A 24,642-nucleotide genomic window follows, 5' to 3' on the forward strand; every position below is an offset into this window, starting at 1 on the left:
CTTTCCTTTAGTGTGATCACACCTCTATCCTCTCAGCAGGGCTGCAGTCACACGTCATGTCCTCAGGTTCCCCGGTGTCACAGCATAAACAAATCCCCCGGTGCCCCCGGGGATTTCATCCCAGAAGAAATACGCTGGAAAATAACAATTGTCGAAAACATGACAGCTTCGTCTGCAGCACCCTGTTTGCTTAGCAGAGCACTGGACCATCATTGTAAGGTGAATCCATAAGACCTTATAGCTGGGCAGCCTTTACAGCTTTATTACGGCATGTGCTGGTGCAAAGAGAGCCGCTCAGTTAGTGGGGTTGTTCATTGCTCTCAGACTGTGGAAGCGTTGAACTGCAGGTTAACTATTCCTTTAAAACAATAGCCAAACACATTTTTCAGGTTTCCTAGTGCATATAACAAATGTTATAAAACGCTGATAAAACAGCTATGATCGATGCATGCATTTGGTGAATCTTTCTCAATCATTGAAGTTTCTGGAATACAAAGAAGGGGACCTGTTGGTTGCAATAATCACTGTAGTGTAGTTTAAAGCTGAAACTCATGATATGCAGATTATTTACTTGACTAACTTGTTAGACTTCTATGTCAAAAGAAATTAAAAAAGACGAAAACCTATCCATCTTTGTTTTTTGACCCGAGCAGCTCAAGGCTACATTAGCTGCTACGTGCTTAAAGCACACTAATTCTGATCAAACGTATCACTATGGTTTTCCTTAACGTTGCAATGCATGATTTTTATATTATCATCATATATGCTGATTATTTTGTTGGACTACTATGTCAAAAAGTATTGACAAAACAAAACAAAAATATGAAAAAAGCAACACATTTTTATAATTGAGTTGCTGGAATTTGTTGTTAAATTATTTTTTTTACATTCATTTGTGGACTATTTACTACTGAATAGTTGAGGGGTGAAGACAACACGTTTTAGAATATAAAAATTCTCTGGATGTAGGGTTTAAAAGAAGTGATCTTACATGACTTTTATAGGAAGCCCTTATCTCTGCTTGAGGCTAGCAGCTCAAGGCTAGCAGCTCAAGGCTACATTAGCCACTACTAGCTTGACACACTCTTATTTCTGATTAAACCAAAGATGATATCTCTGGTTTTGTGAATGGATTTTCATCCGAAATCAATGGACTTCTCTTTCAAAAAGCCCATGATATTAGAGATGTTTTTGTGACTCTTGTTAGGTTACATTTCCTGTTGGTAAAAAGCGTTATTGAACTGCATCAGAACAGCAGCTGTATCCCTGCTCCCGTCTAATGAGAGCAGGACCATGGGGTATTCGTGTTGTCCCGTATGTCCCGGTGGGCTCCGTCTTACCTGTTGAAATAATGATGCAAGCCGTTGCCTGTGTTAAAGTAGCATCAGGTAGTATGTTGCAATCCCCTTCCTCTTCTTCAGGGAACACAAGTTACTGTCATAACATTTGGATTTCTCAGAGGTACGTGTCTCTGTTGTGTTCTTTCGAATACTAAAGTAAGTTACCACTAGACATCTAAGGTTTATTCAATAACAAATCATCTCTGTGTAGTTTAGCTATGATCAAATATACTGTTTCTTGAATATGTTAAGGTTAGGGTCAGTGTTCTTGAAAATGATGTTGGGAAATTGTAAATATACTCTCGTATTAATTCTAAGCCCAAGAGTAAGATTCTTAATCTATTTCTTTTTATGAATTTTCATTTGAATGAAACATAACAATCACAATATATCTACAATATGTATCCTTCATTTTTCAGGACATTTATAGTATCAGCTGTCAGACTGACAATAACACAAATATGAATCTGTAAATGATAAATAAATATACAAATAGCTTTAGAATAGAATAGCTTTAGCTCCTTGTGTTTATTTGTGTCATCCTGCTTTGTCTCTCATTTGTGTTTGCTTCTTTCCCTTTCTTTTACCTGGCCTGCTCTTTAAGTTGTTGTGTTTTTTTGGCAACAGCTTTAATTGAATTGAATGGCTTTTTGTTCATAATATTTGTAAACGTGCCTCTCTTCCTTTATACTGCATTTGGGTCCTGCCTTTCATAAGGGGTAAGCCCTTATGCAAACTGTATGAATCAAAAACATAGGCCATGTGTGTCACCTCTTTACTGCTACTCACTGGCCACACACACACACACACACACACACACACACGCATACTATGTATACATTACTTCAGGGGACATTACATTGACTTACATGCATTTCCTGGAGACTTATCCTAACCTTAACCATAACCAACACATGCCGAACCCTAACCCTAACCCTTACCCTTACCCTTACCCTTACCCTAACCCTAACCCTTACCCTTACCCTAACCCTAACCCTAACCCTAACCAAGTCTTCACCCTAAAATCAATGATTCCCCTCATGGGAACCTCCATTTTGTCCCCATAAGGGAGGCGAGTCCCCACCCATGACTGTGTAAACAGATGTAGGTCCCCACAATGATAGTAATGCTAGGCCACACACACACACACACATACACACACACACACACACACACACACACACACACACACACACACACACACACACACACACACACACACACTCATACATGCATGCAGCGCTGCATTCCATATGCAGCTATAGGTGTCATCCTTTATTCATTCAGCAATGGGCAAGAACAACTAAACAGTGACCTGTGCCAGAAAAATGTTGAATTTCTAACTCAATATGTAATTGTGTCATTACCACTGACGACCTACACACAGTTATTATTTAAATCTGACCTACTTCTACTGTGCAGCTTACAACTAGCTTATGTCTTCTAATGTGACCAAGACATCCTACCTGCTCCTACAGTTAGCTTTAAAGAGACAATGAAGTAGAGTCTGAGTGCAGATCAGGCGTGACACACCCCAGTCCTGATGCACAAAGGCAGAGCGCGGTGCTGCTTTCATGCACACTCACTCTCCGTCTGACAGGCCAATGTCAGAGCACGCTGGAAATATATGCTAATTACTATCTGCAGAGTCAAAGGGAAGGGGAATGGATTATCTCAATGTGGCTACATCACAAAAACCACCACACCTTCAAGATTTCCTTCAAATGTGCAGTCCAGTCCCCCTCCTGTGTGTCACTGTGGATCAGAGGCAGCAGGAGGAGCTGAGCGGCTGTCAGCTTCTGTCTTTCTCAAAGCCAAGCGCATTAATGGGCTGCCAGTGTGACCCAGCCGCACTCTGTACTACACAATAACTGTGTTTAGGTGCCGACCTAATGCTGCCGACCTCTATTTTCTGATGGGGAAAGACCTTAAAGGGGCACTCAAGATTGCAATCGCTTGTGCGCATCTCCATTAAGAGTTGATGTTTCTCTTGTGTGTGTGTGTAGCGTCCCTGCTTTGCCCCCACCTGAGGCTCTGAGTACACAGAGCATGTGCATCCTGTCCTGCAAATGAAGCAGTTGAACAGAGGATTCTGGGAGCCTGGAGCAGATATGGGAGAACTGCACTCAGAAACACAATGGGAGATGTCAGTAGTTTAACTGAGGCGCGAGTTGCTTTTTGCTTGTTTCTGTGCGGAGAGTTCAAAGATTCCCCTCGCAAATCAGAAAATGTGTGTATTCTAATAGGACCAAATTGTGTGTTTGTTTCTCTCAGTTGACTTTTGGAGTCTGCGACCATGTTGTTATTTTTTTTCTGCTTGAGCACGCCTCTCCATAGCTCTGGAAGTATTTTAGGAGAAGCGGTTCATGTTGTGTTTCACCCCGTTTGACACGACCCTGCAACCCCTTCTTCTCATTATTGTAATACCACGCCGTGACGCCTGTAATCAGAGAATTACTCAGTCTGGGAGAGGCCGAGGGTGAACGCTTTTGTTGCAAATTTGCAGCATTTTGCAGCATGTCCACATCCCACTGCTTTGTAATTGGGTGATTAAAAATGCATATTGTTGTCACAGTGTGGTACTACACGATTATTGATATCAAAATGATGATGCTGATAACATACAGTGGTGGGAAGTCAATAAGTACATTTACTCAAGTACTGTACTTAAGTACAATGTTGAGGTACTTGTACTTGAGTATTTCCATTTAATGCTACTTCATACTTCTACTCCACTACAATTTAAAGGGGAAATAATGTAGTTTCACTCCAAATAAACTAAGAGTCCTAATATCTAAATGGTTTCTAAAAGTCAATCAGAACTTTGTTTGTCTACAACTGAAAAACGCCACTTGATGCAACAATATTATTATAATATATTATAAATGTAATTATACACACATAACGCAACATGATTAGTTTTTTACTTTAAGTACATTTTGCTGATAATACTTATGTACTTTTACTTAAATACAAATTTGTTTTAGTTTTTTTGACAGTAATGTATTGGTATTTTTGGTCTAGTAAAGCATCTGAATCCTTCTTCCAGCACTGCCGACATGTTATGATGCCAAAGTACCCCGATGTAGCAGTATAACTTTTGTATTGACAGAGAGCTGCTTGGTCCGTGTAGCAAAATATTTTTTTTTACTTCATCATCCAAATGAATATGTATTGCTTTTAGCAGTAGATGAAGACCCCCTCCAGGGAGTTTCAGTATCTGGTTAAGCTCTGGGAGGCAGCAGGAGGAAGAGAAGCGAGCCAGGGCCTGTATGGTGTAGAAATTAATCACATTAAATGAAAAAAAAGAGACATGGGTTTTTTTTTTCCGCTGGCTGACGTCAGTAACTGTAACAGACATACGAGGCCTGCCAGTTGAAGCAATCATTGAGTGCAATTGCTCCACTTTACAGTGACTTTGTTCCGTTGCGTTTTGTTTATCTACCCTAAATCAGCTGTCAGCAGATGATGGCATGCTCATCTTTTTAACGTTAACTCTGATGATGCCATATTTACAAAGCTGGAGAAACATCTACAACAATTTAGACTGAAATGTGCATCTGAAGTGTAGCTTTGAGTGGCATCCTCCAATCTCTAATGGACGTCTTTATTGGATGACGAGGTCTTATTTATTGGTTGGATTTATTTGACAACAGTGAGGTAATGGACTCATTTGATTAGATGATGCACTCACCTTGTAAAAACAGTTATATTATGTCCTCTGTGGCTCTGAAGGAGCTTTTCAAAGTCTAAAAACATAGCCCAGATGATGTCATCAGGGTTAACTCGGCTTGGGATTGGAGATATTTTTATGCCTGAGCGACAGCTGTGGCCAGAGGCAATGTGTTTTCATGTTTTCTCTGTCTGTCTGTCTGTCTCCTTCTCATACACAAGATATTTCAGGAATGTTTTTCAAACATTCATTTGGATTTAAGGATGACATTATTAGGAATAGCTGGTAAAAGTTCAAGGTCACTGCGAGTCTCTTTGGTACAAATTCTGCAGATTTACCAATTGGACATTTGAGTGTACCATAAGATGCATTATGGGAAATGTAGGACCTGGCATTTGAAGGAAACCCATATTTAAGAAAGTCAGGATATTTCTGCCTTTCCTATATCGAGTTTGACCACCTTTTTCATTCTTCGCAGATGTGAAACTTAACAGAAGTGCAACACCACATAACAAGACTAAGGGCAATTGAACTTTTTGTTAGTTTTGTATATTTATACTGATACTGCATTTAAAAAAAAACATGAAATGACGTCCTAAAAACCCTAGTAACATTTGATCAGACAGAATACACTCATAACTGTATGTGTGTCCATCCACAGCTTTTTGTTCCATCTCTGGTCATAAATGATAATAGACTCTTTGGGATTCCTGCCCACCGTCTTTGCCGTCGTCATCCATCTTTACAGTATCACAAATCAGTCTGGGCGTGATCTTAACTGTGTAATAAACGTCCATGTTTGACTTGCACGACTTGTTCAGTCTTTGAATATTCAGTGAGGCCTGTCCTTTGAAGCTGCTCCTACGACTCCTTTTGTGAGTGAAGCAGCTTTATTCATCGTGACTTATGCAAAGGGATCTTTCACCTAGAGGGGAAACCACAAAGAACTCTTCAGGGACAAACCTCCCTACAATATTTCTCATTCTGAAAATAACATTTTTCATGGACCAAAAGTAGCCATAGACTTTAGAGTTGTGTTTAACATTAGGTGAAAGATCATTGTATATTGTTAGACGTGGAAAGACCTTTTGCAACACTAGTTGATATGGTGGCCGACAGGTGCAAACGTGCTACAACAGCCCAACACACATAGGCTACATTACTGTAGGAGAGATGCGATGCACTTTCAAAAACGATGCAAATATTAAAACAAAAATATGCCAAAACACATGCAAATGAAGAAACATCTTCTCCAACTTGACAACACATGCACAGCATTTAGAACACATTCACCAACTTGACAAAGCATGTGCAGGGTTTATTAAAAGTGCTGCAAACACAAAAGCAAGAGGCTCAACACACAATAGAAATGGGGATGCTACAAAGTGATGCACACAGCTGAGACCGGAGCGCTTGTTGAAGTTCGGGATTATAAAGTTGGCCAAATGTCCCTCTCGCAGGGTTAGTCTCTTTTATATTTGTTAGTGTTTTGTCAGTATATTTGAAAGGTTAGCTACGTTTGCTAGCTTTGCAATAATATCAGGAGGAATCATGCAATTAAGCATAATACAACTTAACATTTAGGTACATTTCCAGTGATAGTTGGCCAACTTTATTATCCCGAACGTCAACAAGCACAGCGGTCCAAGCTGTGTGCGTCACATTTTAGAGTCCCCGTTTTTGTTCTGTTTTGAGATTCTTGCAGCGTTTTGTTTATGCAGCGCTTTTAGTAATCACTGCGCTTGTTTCGTTACGTTTTTGGAAAGATTTCTATATGCTGTGCATGTGTGTGTTGTCAAGCTGGTGAAGATGTTCTTCATTTGCATGACACATTTGTCTTTTTACATTAACATATTTATATTGTGTATTTATATTTGTATCGTTTTTTTGAACCGCAGCGAGGTTAATGTAAGTGTTTTGGGCCATTGTAGCGCATTTGCCCCTGTCAGCCACCGTAACTTTAAAAAAACAAAAATTGTTCATTTCAATTAAGCTCATGTGCTAGATCGGATATCTTACAAAGAAATAAGGCAGATTTCCTGTTGCCATGGCAGTGATTCTAATACTGTTTCCCAGGGCAGCTGGATTTATTTTACACTTTGTCTCGGAGATGTCCTGTTTTTATGCCAGGGAGCATTGTGTAACCCATAAAATCAATGCCCTGGATGATTATGTGAAGAAGGTTGGCCAGCTGTGAGGGACATCTCATTATGTCTTCGCTCTCTGCGGCATTCTGCAGCACATGTCGTGCCATGTTGTCGATGGGTTTTAAACATAGAACGAGAGCAGGTGCAGTCATAGTCCAAAAGCACTGGAGAGGAAACAAACACAAACAACATGCCTTATCCTGCCTTGAAGTGTCCCTTGTCCCCGTGGACCTCTGCTGTGCCATCGTTCTGTGTTCAGCTCAGCGGCCAAATCCTAAACCCAAGCCACAAATGATGCTGATCAGCCGCCTCCACTGCCTCTCGTAGAGTCACTACCTGCTCCCTTCAGCCAGCATGAGGAGAGGTTCATGCTGAGATAAATGGCCCAGTAGCTATGGGAGACGAGGGCATCCTCCAATACTGTTTTGTTTAATTTCTAGTCCCCTAAACGAAAGGCATGTTTTAAGCTCAGCAGGAATATAATGTATGCCTGTCAATTCTACTAATTGCAAAGTAGAAGATTAGTTCACAACGTTTAGTTGACTTTGTGGACTGTATAAAGAAGCAAATGTAGTTCATGTGATGTCACCTATTAGTTTGAGGGCTATTGGACTTAAGTTTGTCATTCAAGCAGTTGCTGTGTTGTTGGTTTTTAACCAGAAGAGTGACTTGTCAAACCCAAGGTATCCCTACCATCTAGCATTCCCTACTTACCTTAAACAAACACGCCTCTTTTCCATCCTGGCTCCAAAATGGTAAAATAAGCTCCACATTGCAGAAAGACTGCTCTTTGGCACAAAAGAAAAAAAAACACTTATAAGTGTTTGGCTTGCAGGTTTCTTGATGTTTTGAGTTTCTATCTTCATGGTTGATGGCACTTATTGTACAGTAAGTCGCTTGGAAAGAACATTTTAGCTAAATTAAATGTAATGTCATGTAACATCATGCTTTATTTAAGAAGCCTTGACACTAGCGATTAGACCATACAATTGTCAGTAAAATGTAAGGTTTGGTCATCTTCTCATATACTTCTGTACAATCTGACTCATTTAGCAACAAGTGAGGATGCACCATGCTGGCTATTACAGAGGATGCAAGTTTAAGGCAATTCTGCTACAGCTTCACTTTTTCAGACCCTTTGGTTAGGGTTAGGGTTAGGGTTAGGGTTAGGGTTAGGCTGGTTAAACTTCAATAATGTAATTTATCAAGAAGTAGAGGTTGCTGACATACTGAATCCAATTAATTCAACACAGCTACTGAAAGATAAATGGAGGCATGAATTATGAAAAATATTACGTGACAGACATTCTGTATTTCCCTTACTTTACATGTGGAGCACAAAATGCATTAGCAATTTCAAACAATGTTACATTTTAAATTACAGGACACAAGGTTGTGAAATTAAGTTTGTTCGGTCGTATAGTGCAATTATTTCTGCATCATCACATTCCTTATATCTCTGTGAGATTATGGTGGAGATGATGTCTGTGGATGAATTATAATATTTCTGTCAGTGACTGTGACAATGATGTAGTGGTTTTCAAGAAAATGTATTTTGTAAGAGGATCTCAAGACGTCAAAATGTGTGTTTGACTCATTTTTGAAATACTCAAACACAATGATATGACATGGGGGAACGGTTGACATTTAAACTCCAACAATGTTTTATTGATTTTAGCAGTCTGACAGTATTTTTCCAACATGATGCTCTACTTCCTGTTAGTGATAATTCTCCCCTTCAACTGGTTCCTCGATGGGTGAAATGTGATTTGAGAAAAGGATGGTTCTCACCTTATTCCAGAACATTTTGACCCTAAGTGTCATCGCAACGGCTCGCCCGTACCATTCCTGTCAAACTTTGACATCATGTCATCTGTGAATGATGGACTTACCTATCTATAGCTCAGCAGTTTCCTAAATCATTACAGTGTTGCTAGCATATAGCATGGCTGTTTTAACTAGTTCTACGATAATAATATGATGTGTAAATATTAAATTACATGTCTTTGTAATGTATGTATCAACTGATCGATTGTTTGCACCTTTGCCTATGTTGTATCCCATTTCTCCTGTCAAATGTCTTTAATTGTCTTTTTTATAAATGGTGTTGTTTGTCAGTTGGTTAGCACAATGATGTTAATGAAGGAAACACAGAAATGGGTATATTTGCTTTAATATCCAATGTGCGCAACGATTTGTTCAGTTCATTAGCAACTCAAGATGTCATGTACCTTACTGTAAATGGTTAACATGTATTTTTGTCCTTGTGGTTGTCATTAGTAAACATCTCTGTTGCTTGTCTACGCATGTATAATTACTCATAGCAACTCACCCTAGTGTCTTCCAAATCCCTAGTTGAGTATTCAGACCTCATCCGCGTGAAAAATGGCCATCTCAAAAGACTCCAGATAATTGCATTTGTTCGCAACCTCTGACTGATCCTGTCATCAATTTTCACCTTAGCGTGATTTCACTACCCTCAGGAGGTCCAAAACCCTGTTACAAAACCGTATTCAAGTCTCATTTAAAGTAAGAATTCTCTTGTGTTCTTTATCCACAGATCTCGTGTTTTCCTGGATCTTTAACGAGTACCCGACATTTGTGATGCAGGACACTCGGCGCTTCATCTCCCAGGAGACGGGTAATCTGTACATCGCCAAAGTGGAGCCCTCGGATGTTGGAAACTACACCTGTGTGGTGACTAACACCGTCACAAAGTCCAGAGTGGAGGGTCCGCCCACTCCTCTAGTGCTCCGCAGCGATGGTGAGCCATGCTTTTTAACATGCAAACTAACCAATTAAAACTTTAACTACAGCTAAAACAATTGTTGGCCTTGGAATTTGTTCCAGGAACTGCACTGGATATCACACTGTTTCTCGTAATCTGCTTATTACAGTAGCCTTTCATTGGTATGTTTATTTAAATGCAAATGTCGCCTCCTAATTGTATCAAGTTGGTCTAATCAAATCCATGCTTTTCCACATGATTACCCCTTTTCCAATGTGGATGTTAAGTTCACATTACATCTGTTTTTGATGTCTAAGGCTGGAGTTTCAGGTTTCAGCCTTCCAAAAATGTTTTGTCAGATGCCTGAAAACAGATCTTTGGTTAAAACAAGTTTACGATATTTTCACTTTTTGTTCTAAGACATGAAATACTGCAGTAATGACTGAATTTCTGAAGCTCCTATGACTGAGACTACTAAACTTTATCACATTGAGTCCGCCTTTGGCTTAGCGGTGATGATCTGTGCGACCATGTAGTTTGTTTATAGTATTACGTAAAAAAGTACAAAAACACGTATACAAGTGTTGTTAATATGGGAAGATTATCTTGCAGAACAAAACATGAAAGTATAGTAAATATTATTATCCAATATTACTCGGTCGGTCTACAAAAGTACGACATCAGTGCACCACACTTTTACGTCGAAATTGCTAAACTTCGAACATGACAGTTTCCATTTTTCGTCACAGCACTTGAATCTATTGGAGCATTCCTTAGCTGTTGTAAGAAATGGTCTTGGTTGAGCCAAAAAAAAAAGGTGAACTGAATGAAGCTCCGCATTGTGAACAAGTCCATATTCAAACCACTTTTTTTAAGAGCATCATTTAAAAACCCTTAAGATAATCTACACTAGCTACTGATGGGATACAAAGTGTGTAATGCATAAGTGGGAGCAGTTTGGTCCAGTTTAAAAGAATATAAAAAAAGGCTTTCTCTGTACCTGATGGTAGAGTGGTTTTAATGAATACACATGAAATCCAAAGGTTAATTATCTCTTTCTCTGCTAATTTCAGCATGTCCTTTAACATGTGGATGTGATGCTTTAGGCTGGCCTTATCAAGGCACTCTGGAGGAAAGGTCACTGTCAGCAAGTAATCTAATTGTAGGCTTCTGTCCTAGAGAGATGCTGCATATCTAATGTAATGCAGCAAAATAAATATGCAGCTAAATGTTATGTTCATTAGAAATGTCTTGTATGGTTTTCGTCTTCCATTTATTCAAGAAGCTGGTTTTGCTGATCCTCAAATCATCAAAACATAGCCAAAAAATATGACATAAGGCAAACATTGTGTCTAGGTAACCCTAATATTCATTTGATTACAACTCTTGTTAAAAGAGGACATATTATGACTATTTTCAGGTTGGCACCTACAAGGTTACTCATTAAGTTTCTTCTTTGGCACAATTTCCTTGCATCACAGTATGTCCATTTGCAACATCAACATTGAAAAACATTTAAGAAACAATGAAATAGACATTTACGAAACATACTTACATATTTTCAATCTGGGAATAAACATTGTATATAATTTGTAAGACTTACTTGTGCACGAAAGAGTGCTTTAGTCTAACCTTATTCGGTCATGGGACCCTGCATCTCCTATTTGATGGTGACAAATCATATTCAATGCATGTGACATAGATTCTAGGCAGCCTGAAAGAAAGTGAATGGGTCGTCATATTTAAACATTTGAATAGGTTTGTAGGCACTCAGATTCCCACATTTATGAGTAAAATCACTGGAATGATGCATTTTCCATAATATGTAACAAAACGGCTTGCTTGAAAACATAATTTTATCATTTCAAAATCATTTAAATTAAGAAGGATTGTGGAGAAACATTTCCGTTGCATGACAGACGGCATTGCAAATAGCCTGCGTGATTATAGAGATCGTTTTCTCAAGCTTCCTTATCTGCTTCCTTCTTTCCTTTTTCATTATACGTTTACTTCTCCAAGGGAAGCAGAACACGAGCTTCACCGCGGTCATGGGTGTTGAGGTGGCCATTAAACAGGTGTCCCCTACAAAAGGTTATAGTATGAGACAATTACCCGTCCACTTCCACCTGTCTGCTTAAAATGGGCGATAGTGCTGTGGTTACATTCCAGTATGAGACAGTTGTGATAAGGATCTGAATTAGCTTTCACAGTCACTCAGGGATCCGTCCTGATAACACATGCCTCGCCAAATCAACGAGATGAAATTGGCCTGTTTCCTCCATCTCTAGAGCTATTTGTGCAACACAGCCCTGAATTACAGCAATGGGGCGAAAACTATTGTTACACCGGTGGATGAGAGTGGTTCAAAATAGCATGTTGTATGCAGCCAGCTAGGAGAGATGAAATTACAATAGGGCTGCTCTATTGAGATATAATTTGCAATATTAGAGGGAACGGTATTCACATTATCATTGAAAAATATATTTAAGTGATCATGTTGTGATTTGGAGGATCTCTACCGAACAAGGATGTTTTATTTAGTCTGCAGAATACAGTTTGTCTGCAAAACTTAAAACAGAATATTGCTCTTACTGCGATTTAGATATTGCACTTGTTCATTTTGCAATTTTGACCACATTTCGATCATTCGTGCAGCACTAAATGCCAACCATAACTTATTCATTGGTATAATTTACCTCAGTGTCATTGAAGAGAAAGACAATCATAGTAATGGTGTCAATCGGTCAATTCAAATATATGTGTTGCGCTGATCACAATATATATATATCGATAAAATTATGATTGCACACACGTTTAAAATACTAGTATGAAGTTTGGGGGAGATCAAAACATATACATGGGTGGTAGCTCGATAAAGAAATCCAGGATGAACTGGTGAGAAAGATCTGAGGGTTTTTTACTTCATAATAACATGTTAATTATTTGCATGAAATCGGACAGTTTTCGGACACTCTGTATAATATGTGCTACACATGGCATATACTCGTATGGTAGTATTCATACTGCGATTCCCATATGTTTAAAGTTTGCTACACATATGTACATATGGTCTTCATACTGGGATTCCCCTATGTATAATGTTTGCAGAGATGGCAAAACTACACACATCCTTTACTCAAGTAGAAGTACAGATACTCATGTTTAAAAATACTCTGGTAAAAGTAGAAGTACTGACTAAACTTCTTTACTCAAGTAAAAGTAAAGAAGTATGGGCTTTGAAATGTACTTAAGTAAAAAGTACCCATAACTAGCAGCTGTTTTAAAGAGTACCTGACCTCCCTTTATATTAATAGAACAATAATGTCATTGTTAGCTAATGAATGTTTCCATGCTGAACAACGGCAACATGACAACGTTTTCATTGGTCCCTCTTCTTTAGAGAAGACCAGGAAATGATGGATACACGGATCGTGTTCAAATCAATAGGCACGCAATGACTCTAAATAATAATGATCACGCCACCAAACACACATTCAAACTAAAGGAACCAGCCTGTTTGGAAAATGTAAGAAGTAAAAGCAAAAAGTCGTCAGATAAATAAGTAGTGGAGTACTGATACCAGAAAAATGTACTTAATCACAGTAACGAAGTATTTGTACTCGACTACTTCCCACCTCTGGATGTTTGCAACACATACAGTATCATCGTTTGGTGGAATTCGTACGATCCCCCTCTGTATAATGTGTGCTAGTATTCTCTCTGCTGCTATCATATTGCGAGCACTATCTGTTCTTACAGTGCTGACCTTGTCCGCTATAACCCAGTCCTGTGCGACTTTGAGAAACTGGCTAGCACATCCTTCAGCAAAATGCCTTTCCTCCGATTTCAGCACACATAAAGCGAATGCCATTGCCTTTTTGTATAGATCAGATTGCCGTTACACTGAGGTAGTTATAGCTTTTACTCAAGTCAGTGCAACACATGTGGCTTGTGCTATTTCCTTCCCTTTCTTTGCCTATTCACTGCCATGCAATCTAAAATAATAATCTGTGATGAAATTAATGGTGGAAATTGGGGTGAAACTTTTAAGCGTTAAGGTTTCCAGCACACAAAAATACGTGTTTGCTTTTCCAATGATTATCAACACTACTGTGGTGATTCATGAATACCACAGCGACACATTCCAGTCTTCTCCTTTATCCAGAGTTTTTTTTTTTTTTAGTATGCACAACAACAATATTATAATCCACCAGAGCTGCCTTCCCCTGACAGAGAATGAGAAGCTTTGTAGACACAGAGGCGGTCCCCAGGTGGATTTGATGGGCCTGTTTTTGTGTTCATAGCTGTTAGCACTACAACAAGATGAAACTCATCTGGATGTAAGGGCTCAAAACCGTCTATGAATTCTCAAAGTTGTTTTTTCCATTCAACATCAGCGTGTTGCATGTCCACTGGAGAGCTGTGTTTCGAGTTCTTTTTCTCATTACTTTCAACGGGAGAGCATACTGTGACAGCGCTGAGATTGTTGCTGCTGCTCAGATTGTGTTGGAAGTTGAAAAAGCATTTCTTTTGAAAAGACAGCTTTACTTGAAAAGGTTTTCAGTAGCAGAAGCCACAGCTACTGTTTTTATTTAGATGTTTCATTTTTTTGTTTAGCACGAGTTACAAATACAAAATACAACTTTTTGCATTAACACTGACACTCATTTGCATTTCTCTTTCAGGTGTGATGGGTGAATACGAGCCAAAGATTGAGGTTCAGTTTCCAGAGCTTGTTCATGTTGCCAAAGGATCCACTGTAAGGCTGGAGTGCTTCGCTCTGGGAAAGTAAGCCCACTCTTATTCAGACTCAGCATGCTCACCCAAAGCAAAAATATTACCATGAGATATTTATTTCATGTGTTTCACTGCGTTGGTGCAACCCTCGTGTGTTTCAAGTAAGGCTGTGCATCTATTGGAAAGCACATGTTGGTGTGTACAAATATTCAGAGAAATCTTCAGGTTTTGGAAAACGATGTTCTGAAGCGTAGAATTATGAACACCTGCAGTAAGCCCTAAACTTAAGGTATAAACAATATGTTGAAGCTGCCGAGTATAAAGTACATTTATGGTGTAATAGTATTACTTTGATCCTTAAAGACCAAAGTAAATCCATAAACCCCCTAAATATAGCAAATTAAGGGACATGTGAGAAATCCAAACAGTGCTTTGAGTTCTTATTAGTTTGTATGTAAAGATAATGGCATTTTCTTTCTTGCTGTAATAAGTTCAGGAATGTTGGCAATCAAACAATTTGACACATTTTGATTACAAATATTTGGGGTTTATGAACTGCATTTTGAATTGTTGTTGTATATTTTCTGTGGTAAAGTAACGTGCACTTCATACAAACAACATATAATAGCTTAATTTTGTTTTTTTGTTTTACATGTTCTGGAATTTTTGAGTGTCTCATAATTTAACTAATAAATATGAACTATTTTCACTATTAGACACCTTTCTTTTGCATTCATTGTGCATTTTTAAAGTTGATCATATGTCTAAATTTGAGGGTATGTGATACATATTTCTTTAGTTGGTTTCTCATAATCAGCTCTTTTTACAATTATTTCATCACTTTTATATAGCATAAAAATATAAATAAAAAATGGGGATGTCTTTTGTTAGGTGCATTATCGTCTTCACATGATTTATCAAACCAATATCTATTTATCTTTTCAAACCGGATTATTCAGGTCTCTTGATCTTGAGGATCTGCACTTGTTTAAAAATGTGTCCACCTTTAAGAAGGACTCATTCACAAAATCTGAGTCAGTTTAACGTCTCCATGTCTCTTCACACAGCCCGGTACCGTCTATCACCTGGAAAAGAGTGGACGGTGTCCCCTTCCCCAGGAAAGTGGACATGAGGAAAGCCAGCGGCATCCTGGAGATCCCGTATTTCCAGCAGGAGGACGCGGGCACGTACGAGTGCGTGGCGGAGAACTCCAGGGGGATGAACACAGTGAAAGGGAAGCTCTCTTTCTATGGTAGGTGATCCTGACATCCATGCATATTTGACCAGCGTGCGCCACATCTGTCAGAGCGGCTCACACTAAAAGCCAGCAGCAGCCCACACTACCCGCCTTATAAAACAAAGCGTTCACAAAGAGGGAGGCTCGTTTTAACGGCACATCAAAATGATTAAAGGCTGTCAGCCATGATGCCTTTAATATTTTGATCCAGATTAAAGGTGCGGATGAGGCTCAGCCCTTGGATACGACCTTGTTGGTGAGCCTTGTATTGGGTTCCACCAGATGGCATCATGATTGACATCCAACTTGACTGGAGATCAAAGCCGTTAAATGCACTATACGCCAGCCAGTGGCACATATGTCAGGGACATAATCTGTGCAGAAGCATCTGGATAACCAGGAAGTGGGTTGGGACGTTTCATCTTTGTTGCTGATAGACCCGTATTTACACCTGTTGGGTTTACATTGTAGAAGTGGTAATATCTACTGCCAATAAACTCTAAAAACGGAAAATGTCCCATCGGAAAAAATAAAATTCAGCCAAATATATAGGTTTCAAATATTTCCTAATATATTTAGTCCAGGGAAATGGATTCCCATTAAAAACGAAATAATGGAATACATAGGAAAAAGAAAACAAGTTGAAAAAAATATTATTATTATTATTTCCTTATTTTTCTTTAAATTAATAAGAAAATATAATAATAATAATGGAACAATGTTATTCCCTGTAAGGGGTCACAGGTCGAAAATGTTTGGCAAACCTAACCCAAACAAATGGTACGTCTTATAAAACTGGTACCAAGACTTGATATTATTTTTCGAGATAAAAAGTAGTTAAGCATAAGATTCATATTGTTAATAACACTAAACATGGAAACTTGTATTGAGTCCCATTTCATCTTTATAAGTATTCAATGTTTGCAATCTTCCATGTAGCTACTGTTCTTTAGCTGTTAGCTTAGCCTGGCATCTTCCCACAATCACCAGTGTCATGGTCATGAATACACGGATAAAGCAGAGCCACTACATTTATATATTCCTAATATTTTAACCAGGACTCATCTGTTACTCTTTATACCATCTATGGATTTTCCTCCCACCCTCACCCCCACCTGAACCACTCTCTGATTTCTTCCTTCTCTCCTTCAAGTCCTGCTGTGTAAAGCCGTCAAAATAAATAACTCATTTGGCGCATTAGACAATTTGTGATGATTTACAGCAGCCTGAAAGCAGAGCACGCTGTGAAGCACTAAGGCTTCATTTGTCCCTTTGTGCCGCGGCCCCTCGCTCAATTTATGATGTGTTTTGAGTCTCTCCCTCCTCTATCTCTCTGTCTGCCTCCTGCTGCCGGCTGCAGCCAGGTGATAAAAATCAGTAATCTTATTTTGAACTCCCTTTGAATTAAGCCTTGGAGACATTCGTCAGCAGTGTAAGCCAATGGGGGATCGATAAGGGGTATCTGTTGTGCATCGGAGCAAATATGGTGAGGCTTTGTGAGACAGGAAGAGATGAAGGTGTTGCTCCACGGAGGCACTTTGGTCACTCTGAAGCATCCTCACTCTCATAATGTGTCCCAGAGCAGCAAGCCTCTTGAGATTGTCCTGGAAATGAAGAAGCTGCATATTAAAATGTAAGGTTATAAATCAAATGGATGTTCACTGCCACTTAAGATATAAAAAATCCAACCATCAAAAAAACAATATCCTCTATATTATAGTATTTTATTTTATAAACTAAATGATATATCTAACATCTTAATCTTCATATTTTAAATATGTATTGATACATTTTTATTTATAACAGTGCCACTTATTAACCGTATTACAATACACAGGAAACACATTTTTATATCTAAAATTAGCCATTTTTGTTTTGTATTTATTTATATATTTATCTCTTAGCTTTTATGTATGTATTTATTTATTTTTGTTTACCTTGTTTTATGTTTCCTGTGTAAAATATTAAAGAGTTTTTTTAAATACGATCAAAATATAAAAAATATATATATAATTTGCTAAATTTAGACGCTTACTCAACTATCAAGACCTCTTGTAGATAAGTATATAAAATAAAATGAAGTGATAGTTTTAGTTGGTAACTTATTTTTTTTACAATATTAACCTTGTTTCCTGTTTCCTGTGTATTGTAATAAGGTCAATAAGTTGCACCGTTTACTCAAATATGGCAGCATCTTGAACTCATGAAGTTAATGAGACGGAGGCGTGTGGCGTGTGGCACAGTGGGCGTAGGTGTTCGGATCAGGGGAGCACAGGTTCAAACCCCACTGCAGTCAGCATGTCGTTGTGTCCCTGGGCAAGACACTTCACTCCAAATTGCTCCTGTGGAGATTGTCCACAGTATTGAGTATGTAAGTCGCTTTGGATAAAAGCGTCTAACAAGTGACATGTAATGTAATGTAATGTAATGTTAATAAAATAACCTAATTTAAACATATTTAATTTTTTTAATAGCATTTTTTTTTAATGATGGTTGGATTTTTCGGTACCACTTTACAATAAGACTACCCTTATAGAGGGTTTACGAAACGTTTGTAATTCATTTATTAATTCGGTTGTGAACACTTTATAAATCATTAATAAGCTTTTATAAGACATGAGATGAACAGGGTAACTGTGACCGGTTGCTTGCCAAATAGTGAGCCCACATTTATCTGTACTGCTAAGCCTAAAGGTAGGGACACACCAAGCTGACACCAAAGAACACGTCCCGACAGACCCGACTGTTGTGTCGCCTCGCGTCTCTGCGTCTTGGCCATGTGTCGCACTGGAACACACCGCAAAGACTTCAGCCGACGGCCAAGTAGCACGTACGAACTGCACATGCGTCAGTGGCAATAACTCTCCTTACCAGCAGGCGGCGGTAGTGTGTATTCGTCATTCAAAAGAGGCAACAACCGGAAGACAGACTGCGTGATACACCGAGAGAAGAAGAACAGACTGCGTGATACAAACAAACAACAAATAGAGTTTACTCTACAGAGAGAAGCTCATGGGGCTTTCCTGAACCTGTGTCGAGAGCTGGAGTTAAATTACATCTCAGATTTGCCTTCTTAATAGTTTGTTTGGGTCCCTCACTTCCGTTTCGCTTCTCATGCACTGATTCGCTAGCTGAACAGCCAATCAGAGTGATTTATTTGACCGACAGCCTTTGGCCGATTGCCTACCGATTCTACATGTTGAATCGGTAGGTTTTCGGCCAAAAAGGTGTCGGCACGGCCGAAAAGACACAACGGTGCGGGAAACACCAATCTGAGTAGGGCGACAGGACGCTCATCGTCGGCCTGACATCCATCGACGGCCAAAATCGGCTTGGTGTGTCCGAGGCTTTATATTGGCTACTAAGCTTACTTTGTCTTCTTCATCAGCCAGCATCCTTGGTATCTGTTGCTCACTGAGTTGATTCTCGCTAAGTAGCCAATATAAGGCTTAGTCATCTTGCCAAATAGTGAGCCTGTGTTGATGAAAACTATGTTAGAACTGGTTTATAAATGGCTCTTAATGATTAATAAAGTGTTTACAACCTAATTAATAACCTAATTATAAACCCTTTATGAATCCTTTATAAGGGTAGTCTTATTGTAAAGTGGTACCGATTTTTCAGTTAGAAATGAAGTGGCGATATATATGATGACTTGTCCTGTCTTAAATCTGCAGAATAATTTCTCTTTGGTTTGGGGTATTGTTACACACAGTCTCTCTTCATAATCATGGAGTTTTATTTAAAGAAAATGTGTCTCTAAAAGAAGAAATAGTGAAGAAATAGGCGTCTGCAAGAAAGTAAATGTGAAGCGGTGACAGGTCAGTTTGCCCTGTTTGTATTCACATCCCTGCAGACGCTCCGCTGCATTATCTCAGTTATCCACTGATAGGGCAACATTCCCATCTTTCCTTTGGGCTTTACCCACTTGATGTTTCTGATTGTGCGTGTGTGTGTGTGTGTGTGTGTGTGTGTGTGTGTGTGTGTGTGTGTGTGTGTGTGTGTGTGTGGTGTGTGTGTGTGGTGGTGGTGCGTGCGTGCGTGCGTGCGTGCGTGCGTGCGTGCGTGCGTGCGTGCGTGCGTGCGTGCGTGCGTGCGTGCGTGCGTGCGTGCGTGCGTGCGTGTGTGTGCAGGCAGAGATGGGCTGCCGGCTTTCATTTGGTAGGTGTTGACTGAGAGTGGATACGTGCGCGGCGGGTGAGGGATGGAGTGAGTGACCCTGTCAGCGGGGAGAAAACACCCACAAACGACAACAATGGAGCGAGGGTGCAGTGGGTGGGGCGGCCCTGATAGACTCTGATGGAGGATTGCGCTGGGATGAATGGATGTGATGCTAAATGACTTGTGATGGAGGAGTCTTATAGAGAGACTTTGAACCATCCCTTCTTCAAGACTCAGATACCTCAAAGACTTCTAGGGCCAGTAGGAAAGCTGAAAATGGTTTTAAATGGATATCAATGGGAATAAATGTAATCATTCCCTTGCATTTCATGAAGTTATATAGGTGCATAGGATACAAACGCATTATAAAATAATGCAAGATTTAAAAGAAACACTCAACAAAGCAGAGTGAAAAGTGAAGAAAAACATTTATAAATTCAAAATATATTTATATATATTTTCCAAAAAAGGAAATAGAATAGAATAAACAGATGACGGATCATAATTGTCAAACATACATTAAGTGTCACATTTAACCAAGGCTTGATTCGTATTGTAGCCTTTTTTATAACTCAACCTTTGTCAAACTCGACATGTTTCTATAATTGTCATACTCATTTATTTTATTCCAAATATTCCTTTTACAAGCGATTTATTTTAGTTGCTGAAGTTTTCACATATTAACCAATTATTTGTTATTGGTCTATTGCTAGGAATCTTATTGATCACACCTTGTATTTATTCTCATCTATGATAATAAGTGGGTTTTTATTTACAAGAAGAAGAAGATTCAACTTATTGTCATTACGTAGTACAGGTACTATGTAACGAAACGGTTTCTCTGCATTTTACCCATCCTAGTGTTAGGAGCAGTGGGCTGCCATTATGTACGGCGCCCGGGGATAGTGAAATACCAAAAAAATTATATAAATAGTTTAGTTATATTTCCCACGAGCCCTTATGGATTTAGATGACCAGAACATAATAAAGACAAAGCTGCCATTTATGTTACATCCCATGTTTATTTTCTCAACCCTCCCTCCTAAAAAATGTGATTCTTATCCAACTCAACTCCATCCTCAATTACGTGCGCTAGCATTTGAAAATACACAGCCGGAAAAAATCTGCCACTTCCCTACAGAGCCCCTCCTCCAACACAGACGAACGCGCACATGACCAATGAGGGCACGAGATAAGTTTGTGCACAGATGGAAGGCTGACAGGCAGGTAGGCCATCCAGTTATTTTAGCTGGGCCGGCTAAAATGATTGGTCGTACTTTTTACAGTACTACGGCTTCCACAGATGATATTTTTTTATGGATATTTTGTCAAAGCACTTAAGATATTCATTGCTATCGGGATGTTAAGAGCATTCCATGGAATATAACAAAAAGTGTATCTCGAGCGGGTTTCTCAAACTTACCTACCCCACCTTTAAATGAACAAAATACAACAAAAATATAAGGTTGTTAAAGCAACAAATCTATCACGTTTTGGCAATAAAGATTCAGTGAATGATAATGGTTTGGCATAAGATAAGTCCAGAATTCCATGTTCTATGTGATTGAAGTTACACACTTAAATTGAAAATATTTGTCACAATAGACTGCGGTTTCTAATAGAAAATAAAAAAGGGCTTCTTGGTGACCAATACATCCAACCCTATGTACCTCCGTGGACCTTGACAAGAAACGCTGTTGTGAAGCTCCGAAATCAAACAATGACATGTGATTGACAATGCATTGTTGTGAGAATATAACTTCTAAGAAACCAGGATGCTTCTCTGTAGCAGGAAAAATAACAAAGCTCCAGCTATCTGTCAAAGGAAACTGTAACCCTTTCTACTGTTAGCACTAAATGCTAATGACCCCGGCCAACCGTGTGCCGATTCCCATGCTGCCGAACGGATCTAAGAGGGCTGCATACTGCACATGATCAATACAACAATACAAATACATCTCTGATACCGGAAAGACTTTGATGTTGAATCTGTGCAGGACATAAATACACACTACCGATCAAAATACCCCCCGCTGGTCTCTGCATCCTACTCTTTTTTTATTGTATCCGTATTCGCTTACCACACAACCACACACTAATACTGTATGGTGGTTTACACATGCTGAACGCACAGACATAGTGCCGTGATGCATTTGCAGTTATTGAATGTCCTGCCGTGTTGTCCTGCTATACTCAAAGGCAATATACTATATAGCAAAAGCCAATTAGAGCGGGATTTGTACTGTTGCTGAGAAGCCTCCTCAAAGGTCAGTCCTTGAGAGTGGCATTAGGTGGGATGGGCGGAATGGAAAAATACGGTCAGCCATTACTCTTGTCCTGCCACTGGCCTTGTGTGATATAAGGTGATGGTAGTGTGACCTACACATCATCCTGAATGTACAGCGCATCACACACGGAGCTTTACTTATCTAGTTTATTTACCACTGTTCTTTTTTTTGCGTAATCATTAACTAGCCTTGAGCTCATGACATAGCAAATAATCAATTGTCCTCCTGTATAATTATACCATCATTTACTCTGTATTGAATGGAGGATATCTTAATGGCAGCAGTAGCCACCCATATGGATATAGTTAGGTTTTGTTTTGCGCTGTAAACATTAAAAGGAGATCTTTGGTGATATCACACCTTAAAGAGGACATACTATGGTCGTTTTCAGGTTCATATACGTATTGTATGTCTCTACTGTGACATGTTTACATGCTTTAATGTTCAAAAAGCTCTTTATTTTTATCATACTGCCTGTGCTGCAGCACCTCTTTTCACCCTCTGTCACAAACCAGAGCCCAGTCTGCTCTGATTGGTCAACTGGCCGACTACAGGAAAGTATAAACCCCAAAAAGCATAATGGGGACCTCCCTAAGCAGTTGACCAATCACAACAGAGCTGGTCAGCTAACCAATCAGAGCAGACTGGGCTCTGGTTTCAGACAGAGGGTGAAAAGAGGGTCTGAGTATGATACAAATAAAGACCTTTTTCAACATTAAAGCATGTAAACATGTCACAGTAGAGGCACAACATACGTATATGAACCTGGAAATGTAAGGTGCATGTTGAGAATAAGTACAAGTTAAAAGCATTCATGTATTTCTAAGACATAAGGCATCGATGAGTAGTGCCCTAAGTCCTACTGTAAGGCTGCATACCGCCCCAAAAAGTTCAAAAATAATCACAGCCTGTTTGCAACATGACAGACAAGCCCAGGGTAAACATAAATACAAACCGCTCTCCCTATGTTCACTGCTCTGAGCACATGTTAATAATCCAAAGTGACTCAGATATGTACATAAACAATCTCAATTTCTCCAATTTTCAGCTCCCCCTCATCTCATCGAGAAACCCCAGGATGTCCAGAAGCTCATCGATGACGCCATGGTGTGGGAGTGTAAAGCCACCGGGAAGCCAAAGCCTTCGTACAGGTGGATGAAAAATGGAGAGAACCTGGAGCCTGTGGAGGTAAGAGATCTGTCTTTAGATCAGAGATAAGAGTTCCTCTTCCAAGGTTACGCCGGCACTTTGGGAGAGATGCTTTTTGCTGCTGCTGCTGAATGAAGAATGTGAGCAACCCTGACTAACTGTAATTTCAAAGCTTTATTGTGCTGTTTGTTCACGACTAATTACCATGCATTATTGTGTTTTTCATTACAACTGGGTGCCTCCTGTGCGGCAATACATTAAGTGTTTTGCTTTGGAAAGACACCATTTATTTCAAAGGAATTGCTCTGTGTATGTGCGGCGATAAGACACGAAACAGGCCCAGTAAGTGATCTTCTCTAATCTCCTGTTAAATCTCTCTTGGCCAAGTGCAGTTCTTAATCCTGTGCCACCAAATATGAAAAAGTAAGATTCTTTATATAAACACCGTATATCCTACTTTCATTCTAGCCCCCTCTGAATTCCCATTATGTGTACAATGATGAGCCGATTGTGGCTCCAAACGTGTTCATCTTGTACAAAGCTGTGCAAGAATATGATTCAATATTCCTCCATCATATTGGATTATAATATTGGATCCTTTCTCCAGGTTGTTTGGGAAATTGATTGGACACTGAGGCACAGCTTGCACCTGATAAATAAACAGGCATTTTGTTCATTTGCTTCATTATGCAAAAAAGGCGACAAACACACCAGAGGATATTGATCAGTGCTTGAATGTTGTACATGCTGTTTGAATTGAACCCGGTCTGTCGTTATTTTACCAGAGGCAACCCTCTGCAGCAAAGCCTCCTCCTCATAAAAAACACATTTGGCTCGCTATCAGGCAAGAGTAATCAACAATCTGTTCAGTTTTATCAAAACCTTTCTGAAAGTAACACTCTTGTGTTAGTTGGACTCCCCATCTGGTTTTATGTATACGAAACATTTGTGTTTACCCTATGTGAGTTGAGCCAGGACACTACAGGCCAAAACATTATTTTGAATGAACTGGTGAGAGTTTGGGCTCTATTGGATTGGAAAGAAAACATCCAAAATACAAATTAAGATGTTCATTTTACTAACTTTGTCAATTGTATTGTGTTTATTTATCCTTAATGCAACACAAGTTGGCATTACATAACATTACATGTCACTTGTTAGACGCTTTTATCCAAAGCGACT

General features: G+C 39.3%; 1 protein-coding gene across 1 annotated transcript in view; it reads left to right on the plus strand.

Annotated features, from left to right (window-relative positions):
* cntn4 (contactin 4) overlaps positions 1–24,642 on the plus strand; it is a 159,350-nt gene that overhangs the window by 78,357 nt on the left and 56,351 nt on the right. Inside the window, exons 6-9 of the mRNA XM_034122023.1 lie at positions 9,721–9,924; positions 14,574–14,676; positions 15,693–15,877; positions 23,360–23,499. Coding sequence (XP_033977914.1) covers positions 9,721–9,924; positions 14,574–14,676; positions 15,693–15,877; positions 23,360–23,499 — 632 coding nt within the window. The remainder of the gene's footprint in view (positions 1–9,720; positions 9,925–14,573; positions 14,677–15,692; positions 15,878–23,359; positions 23,500–24,642) is intronic.

Source organism: Trematomus bernacchii, unplaced genomic scaffold (genome assembly GCF_902827165.1).
Source record: "Trematomus bernacchii unplaced genomic scaffold, fTreBer1.1, whole genome shotgun sequence".
NCBI lineage: Eukaryota > Metazoa > Chordata > Actinopteri > Perciformes > Nototheniidae > Trematomus > Trematomus bernacchii.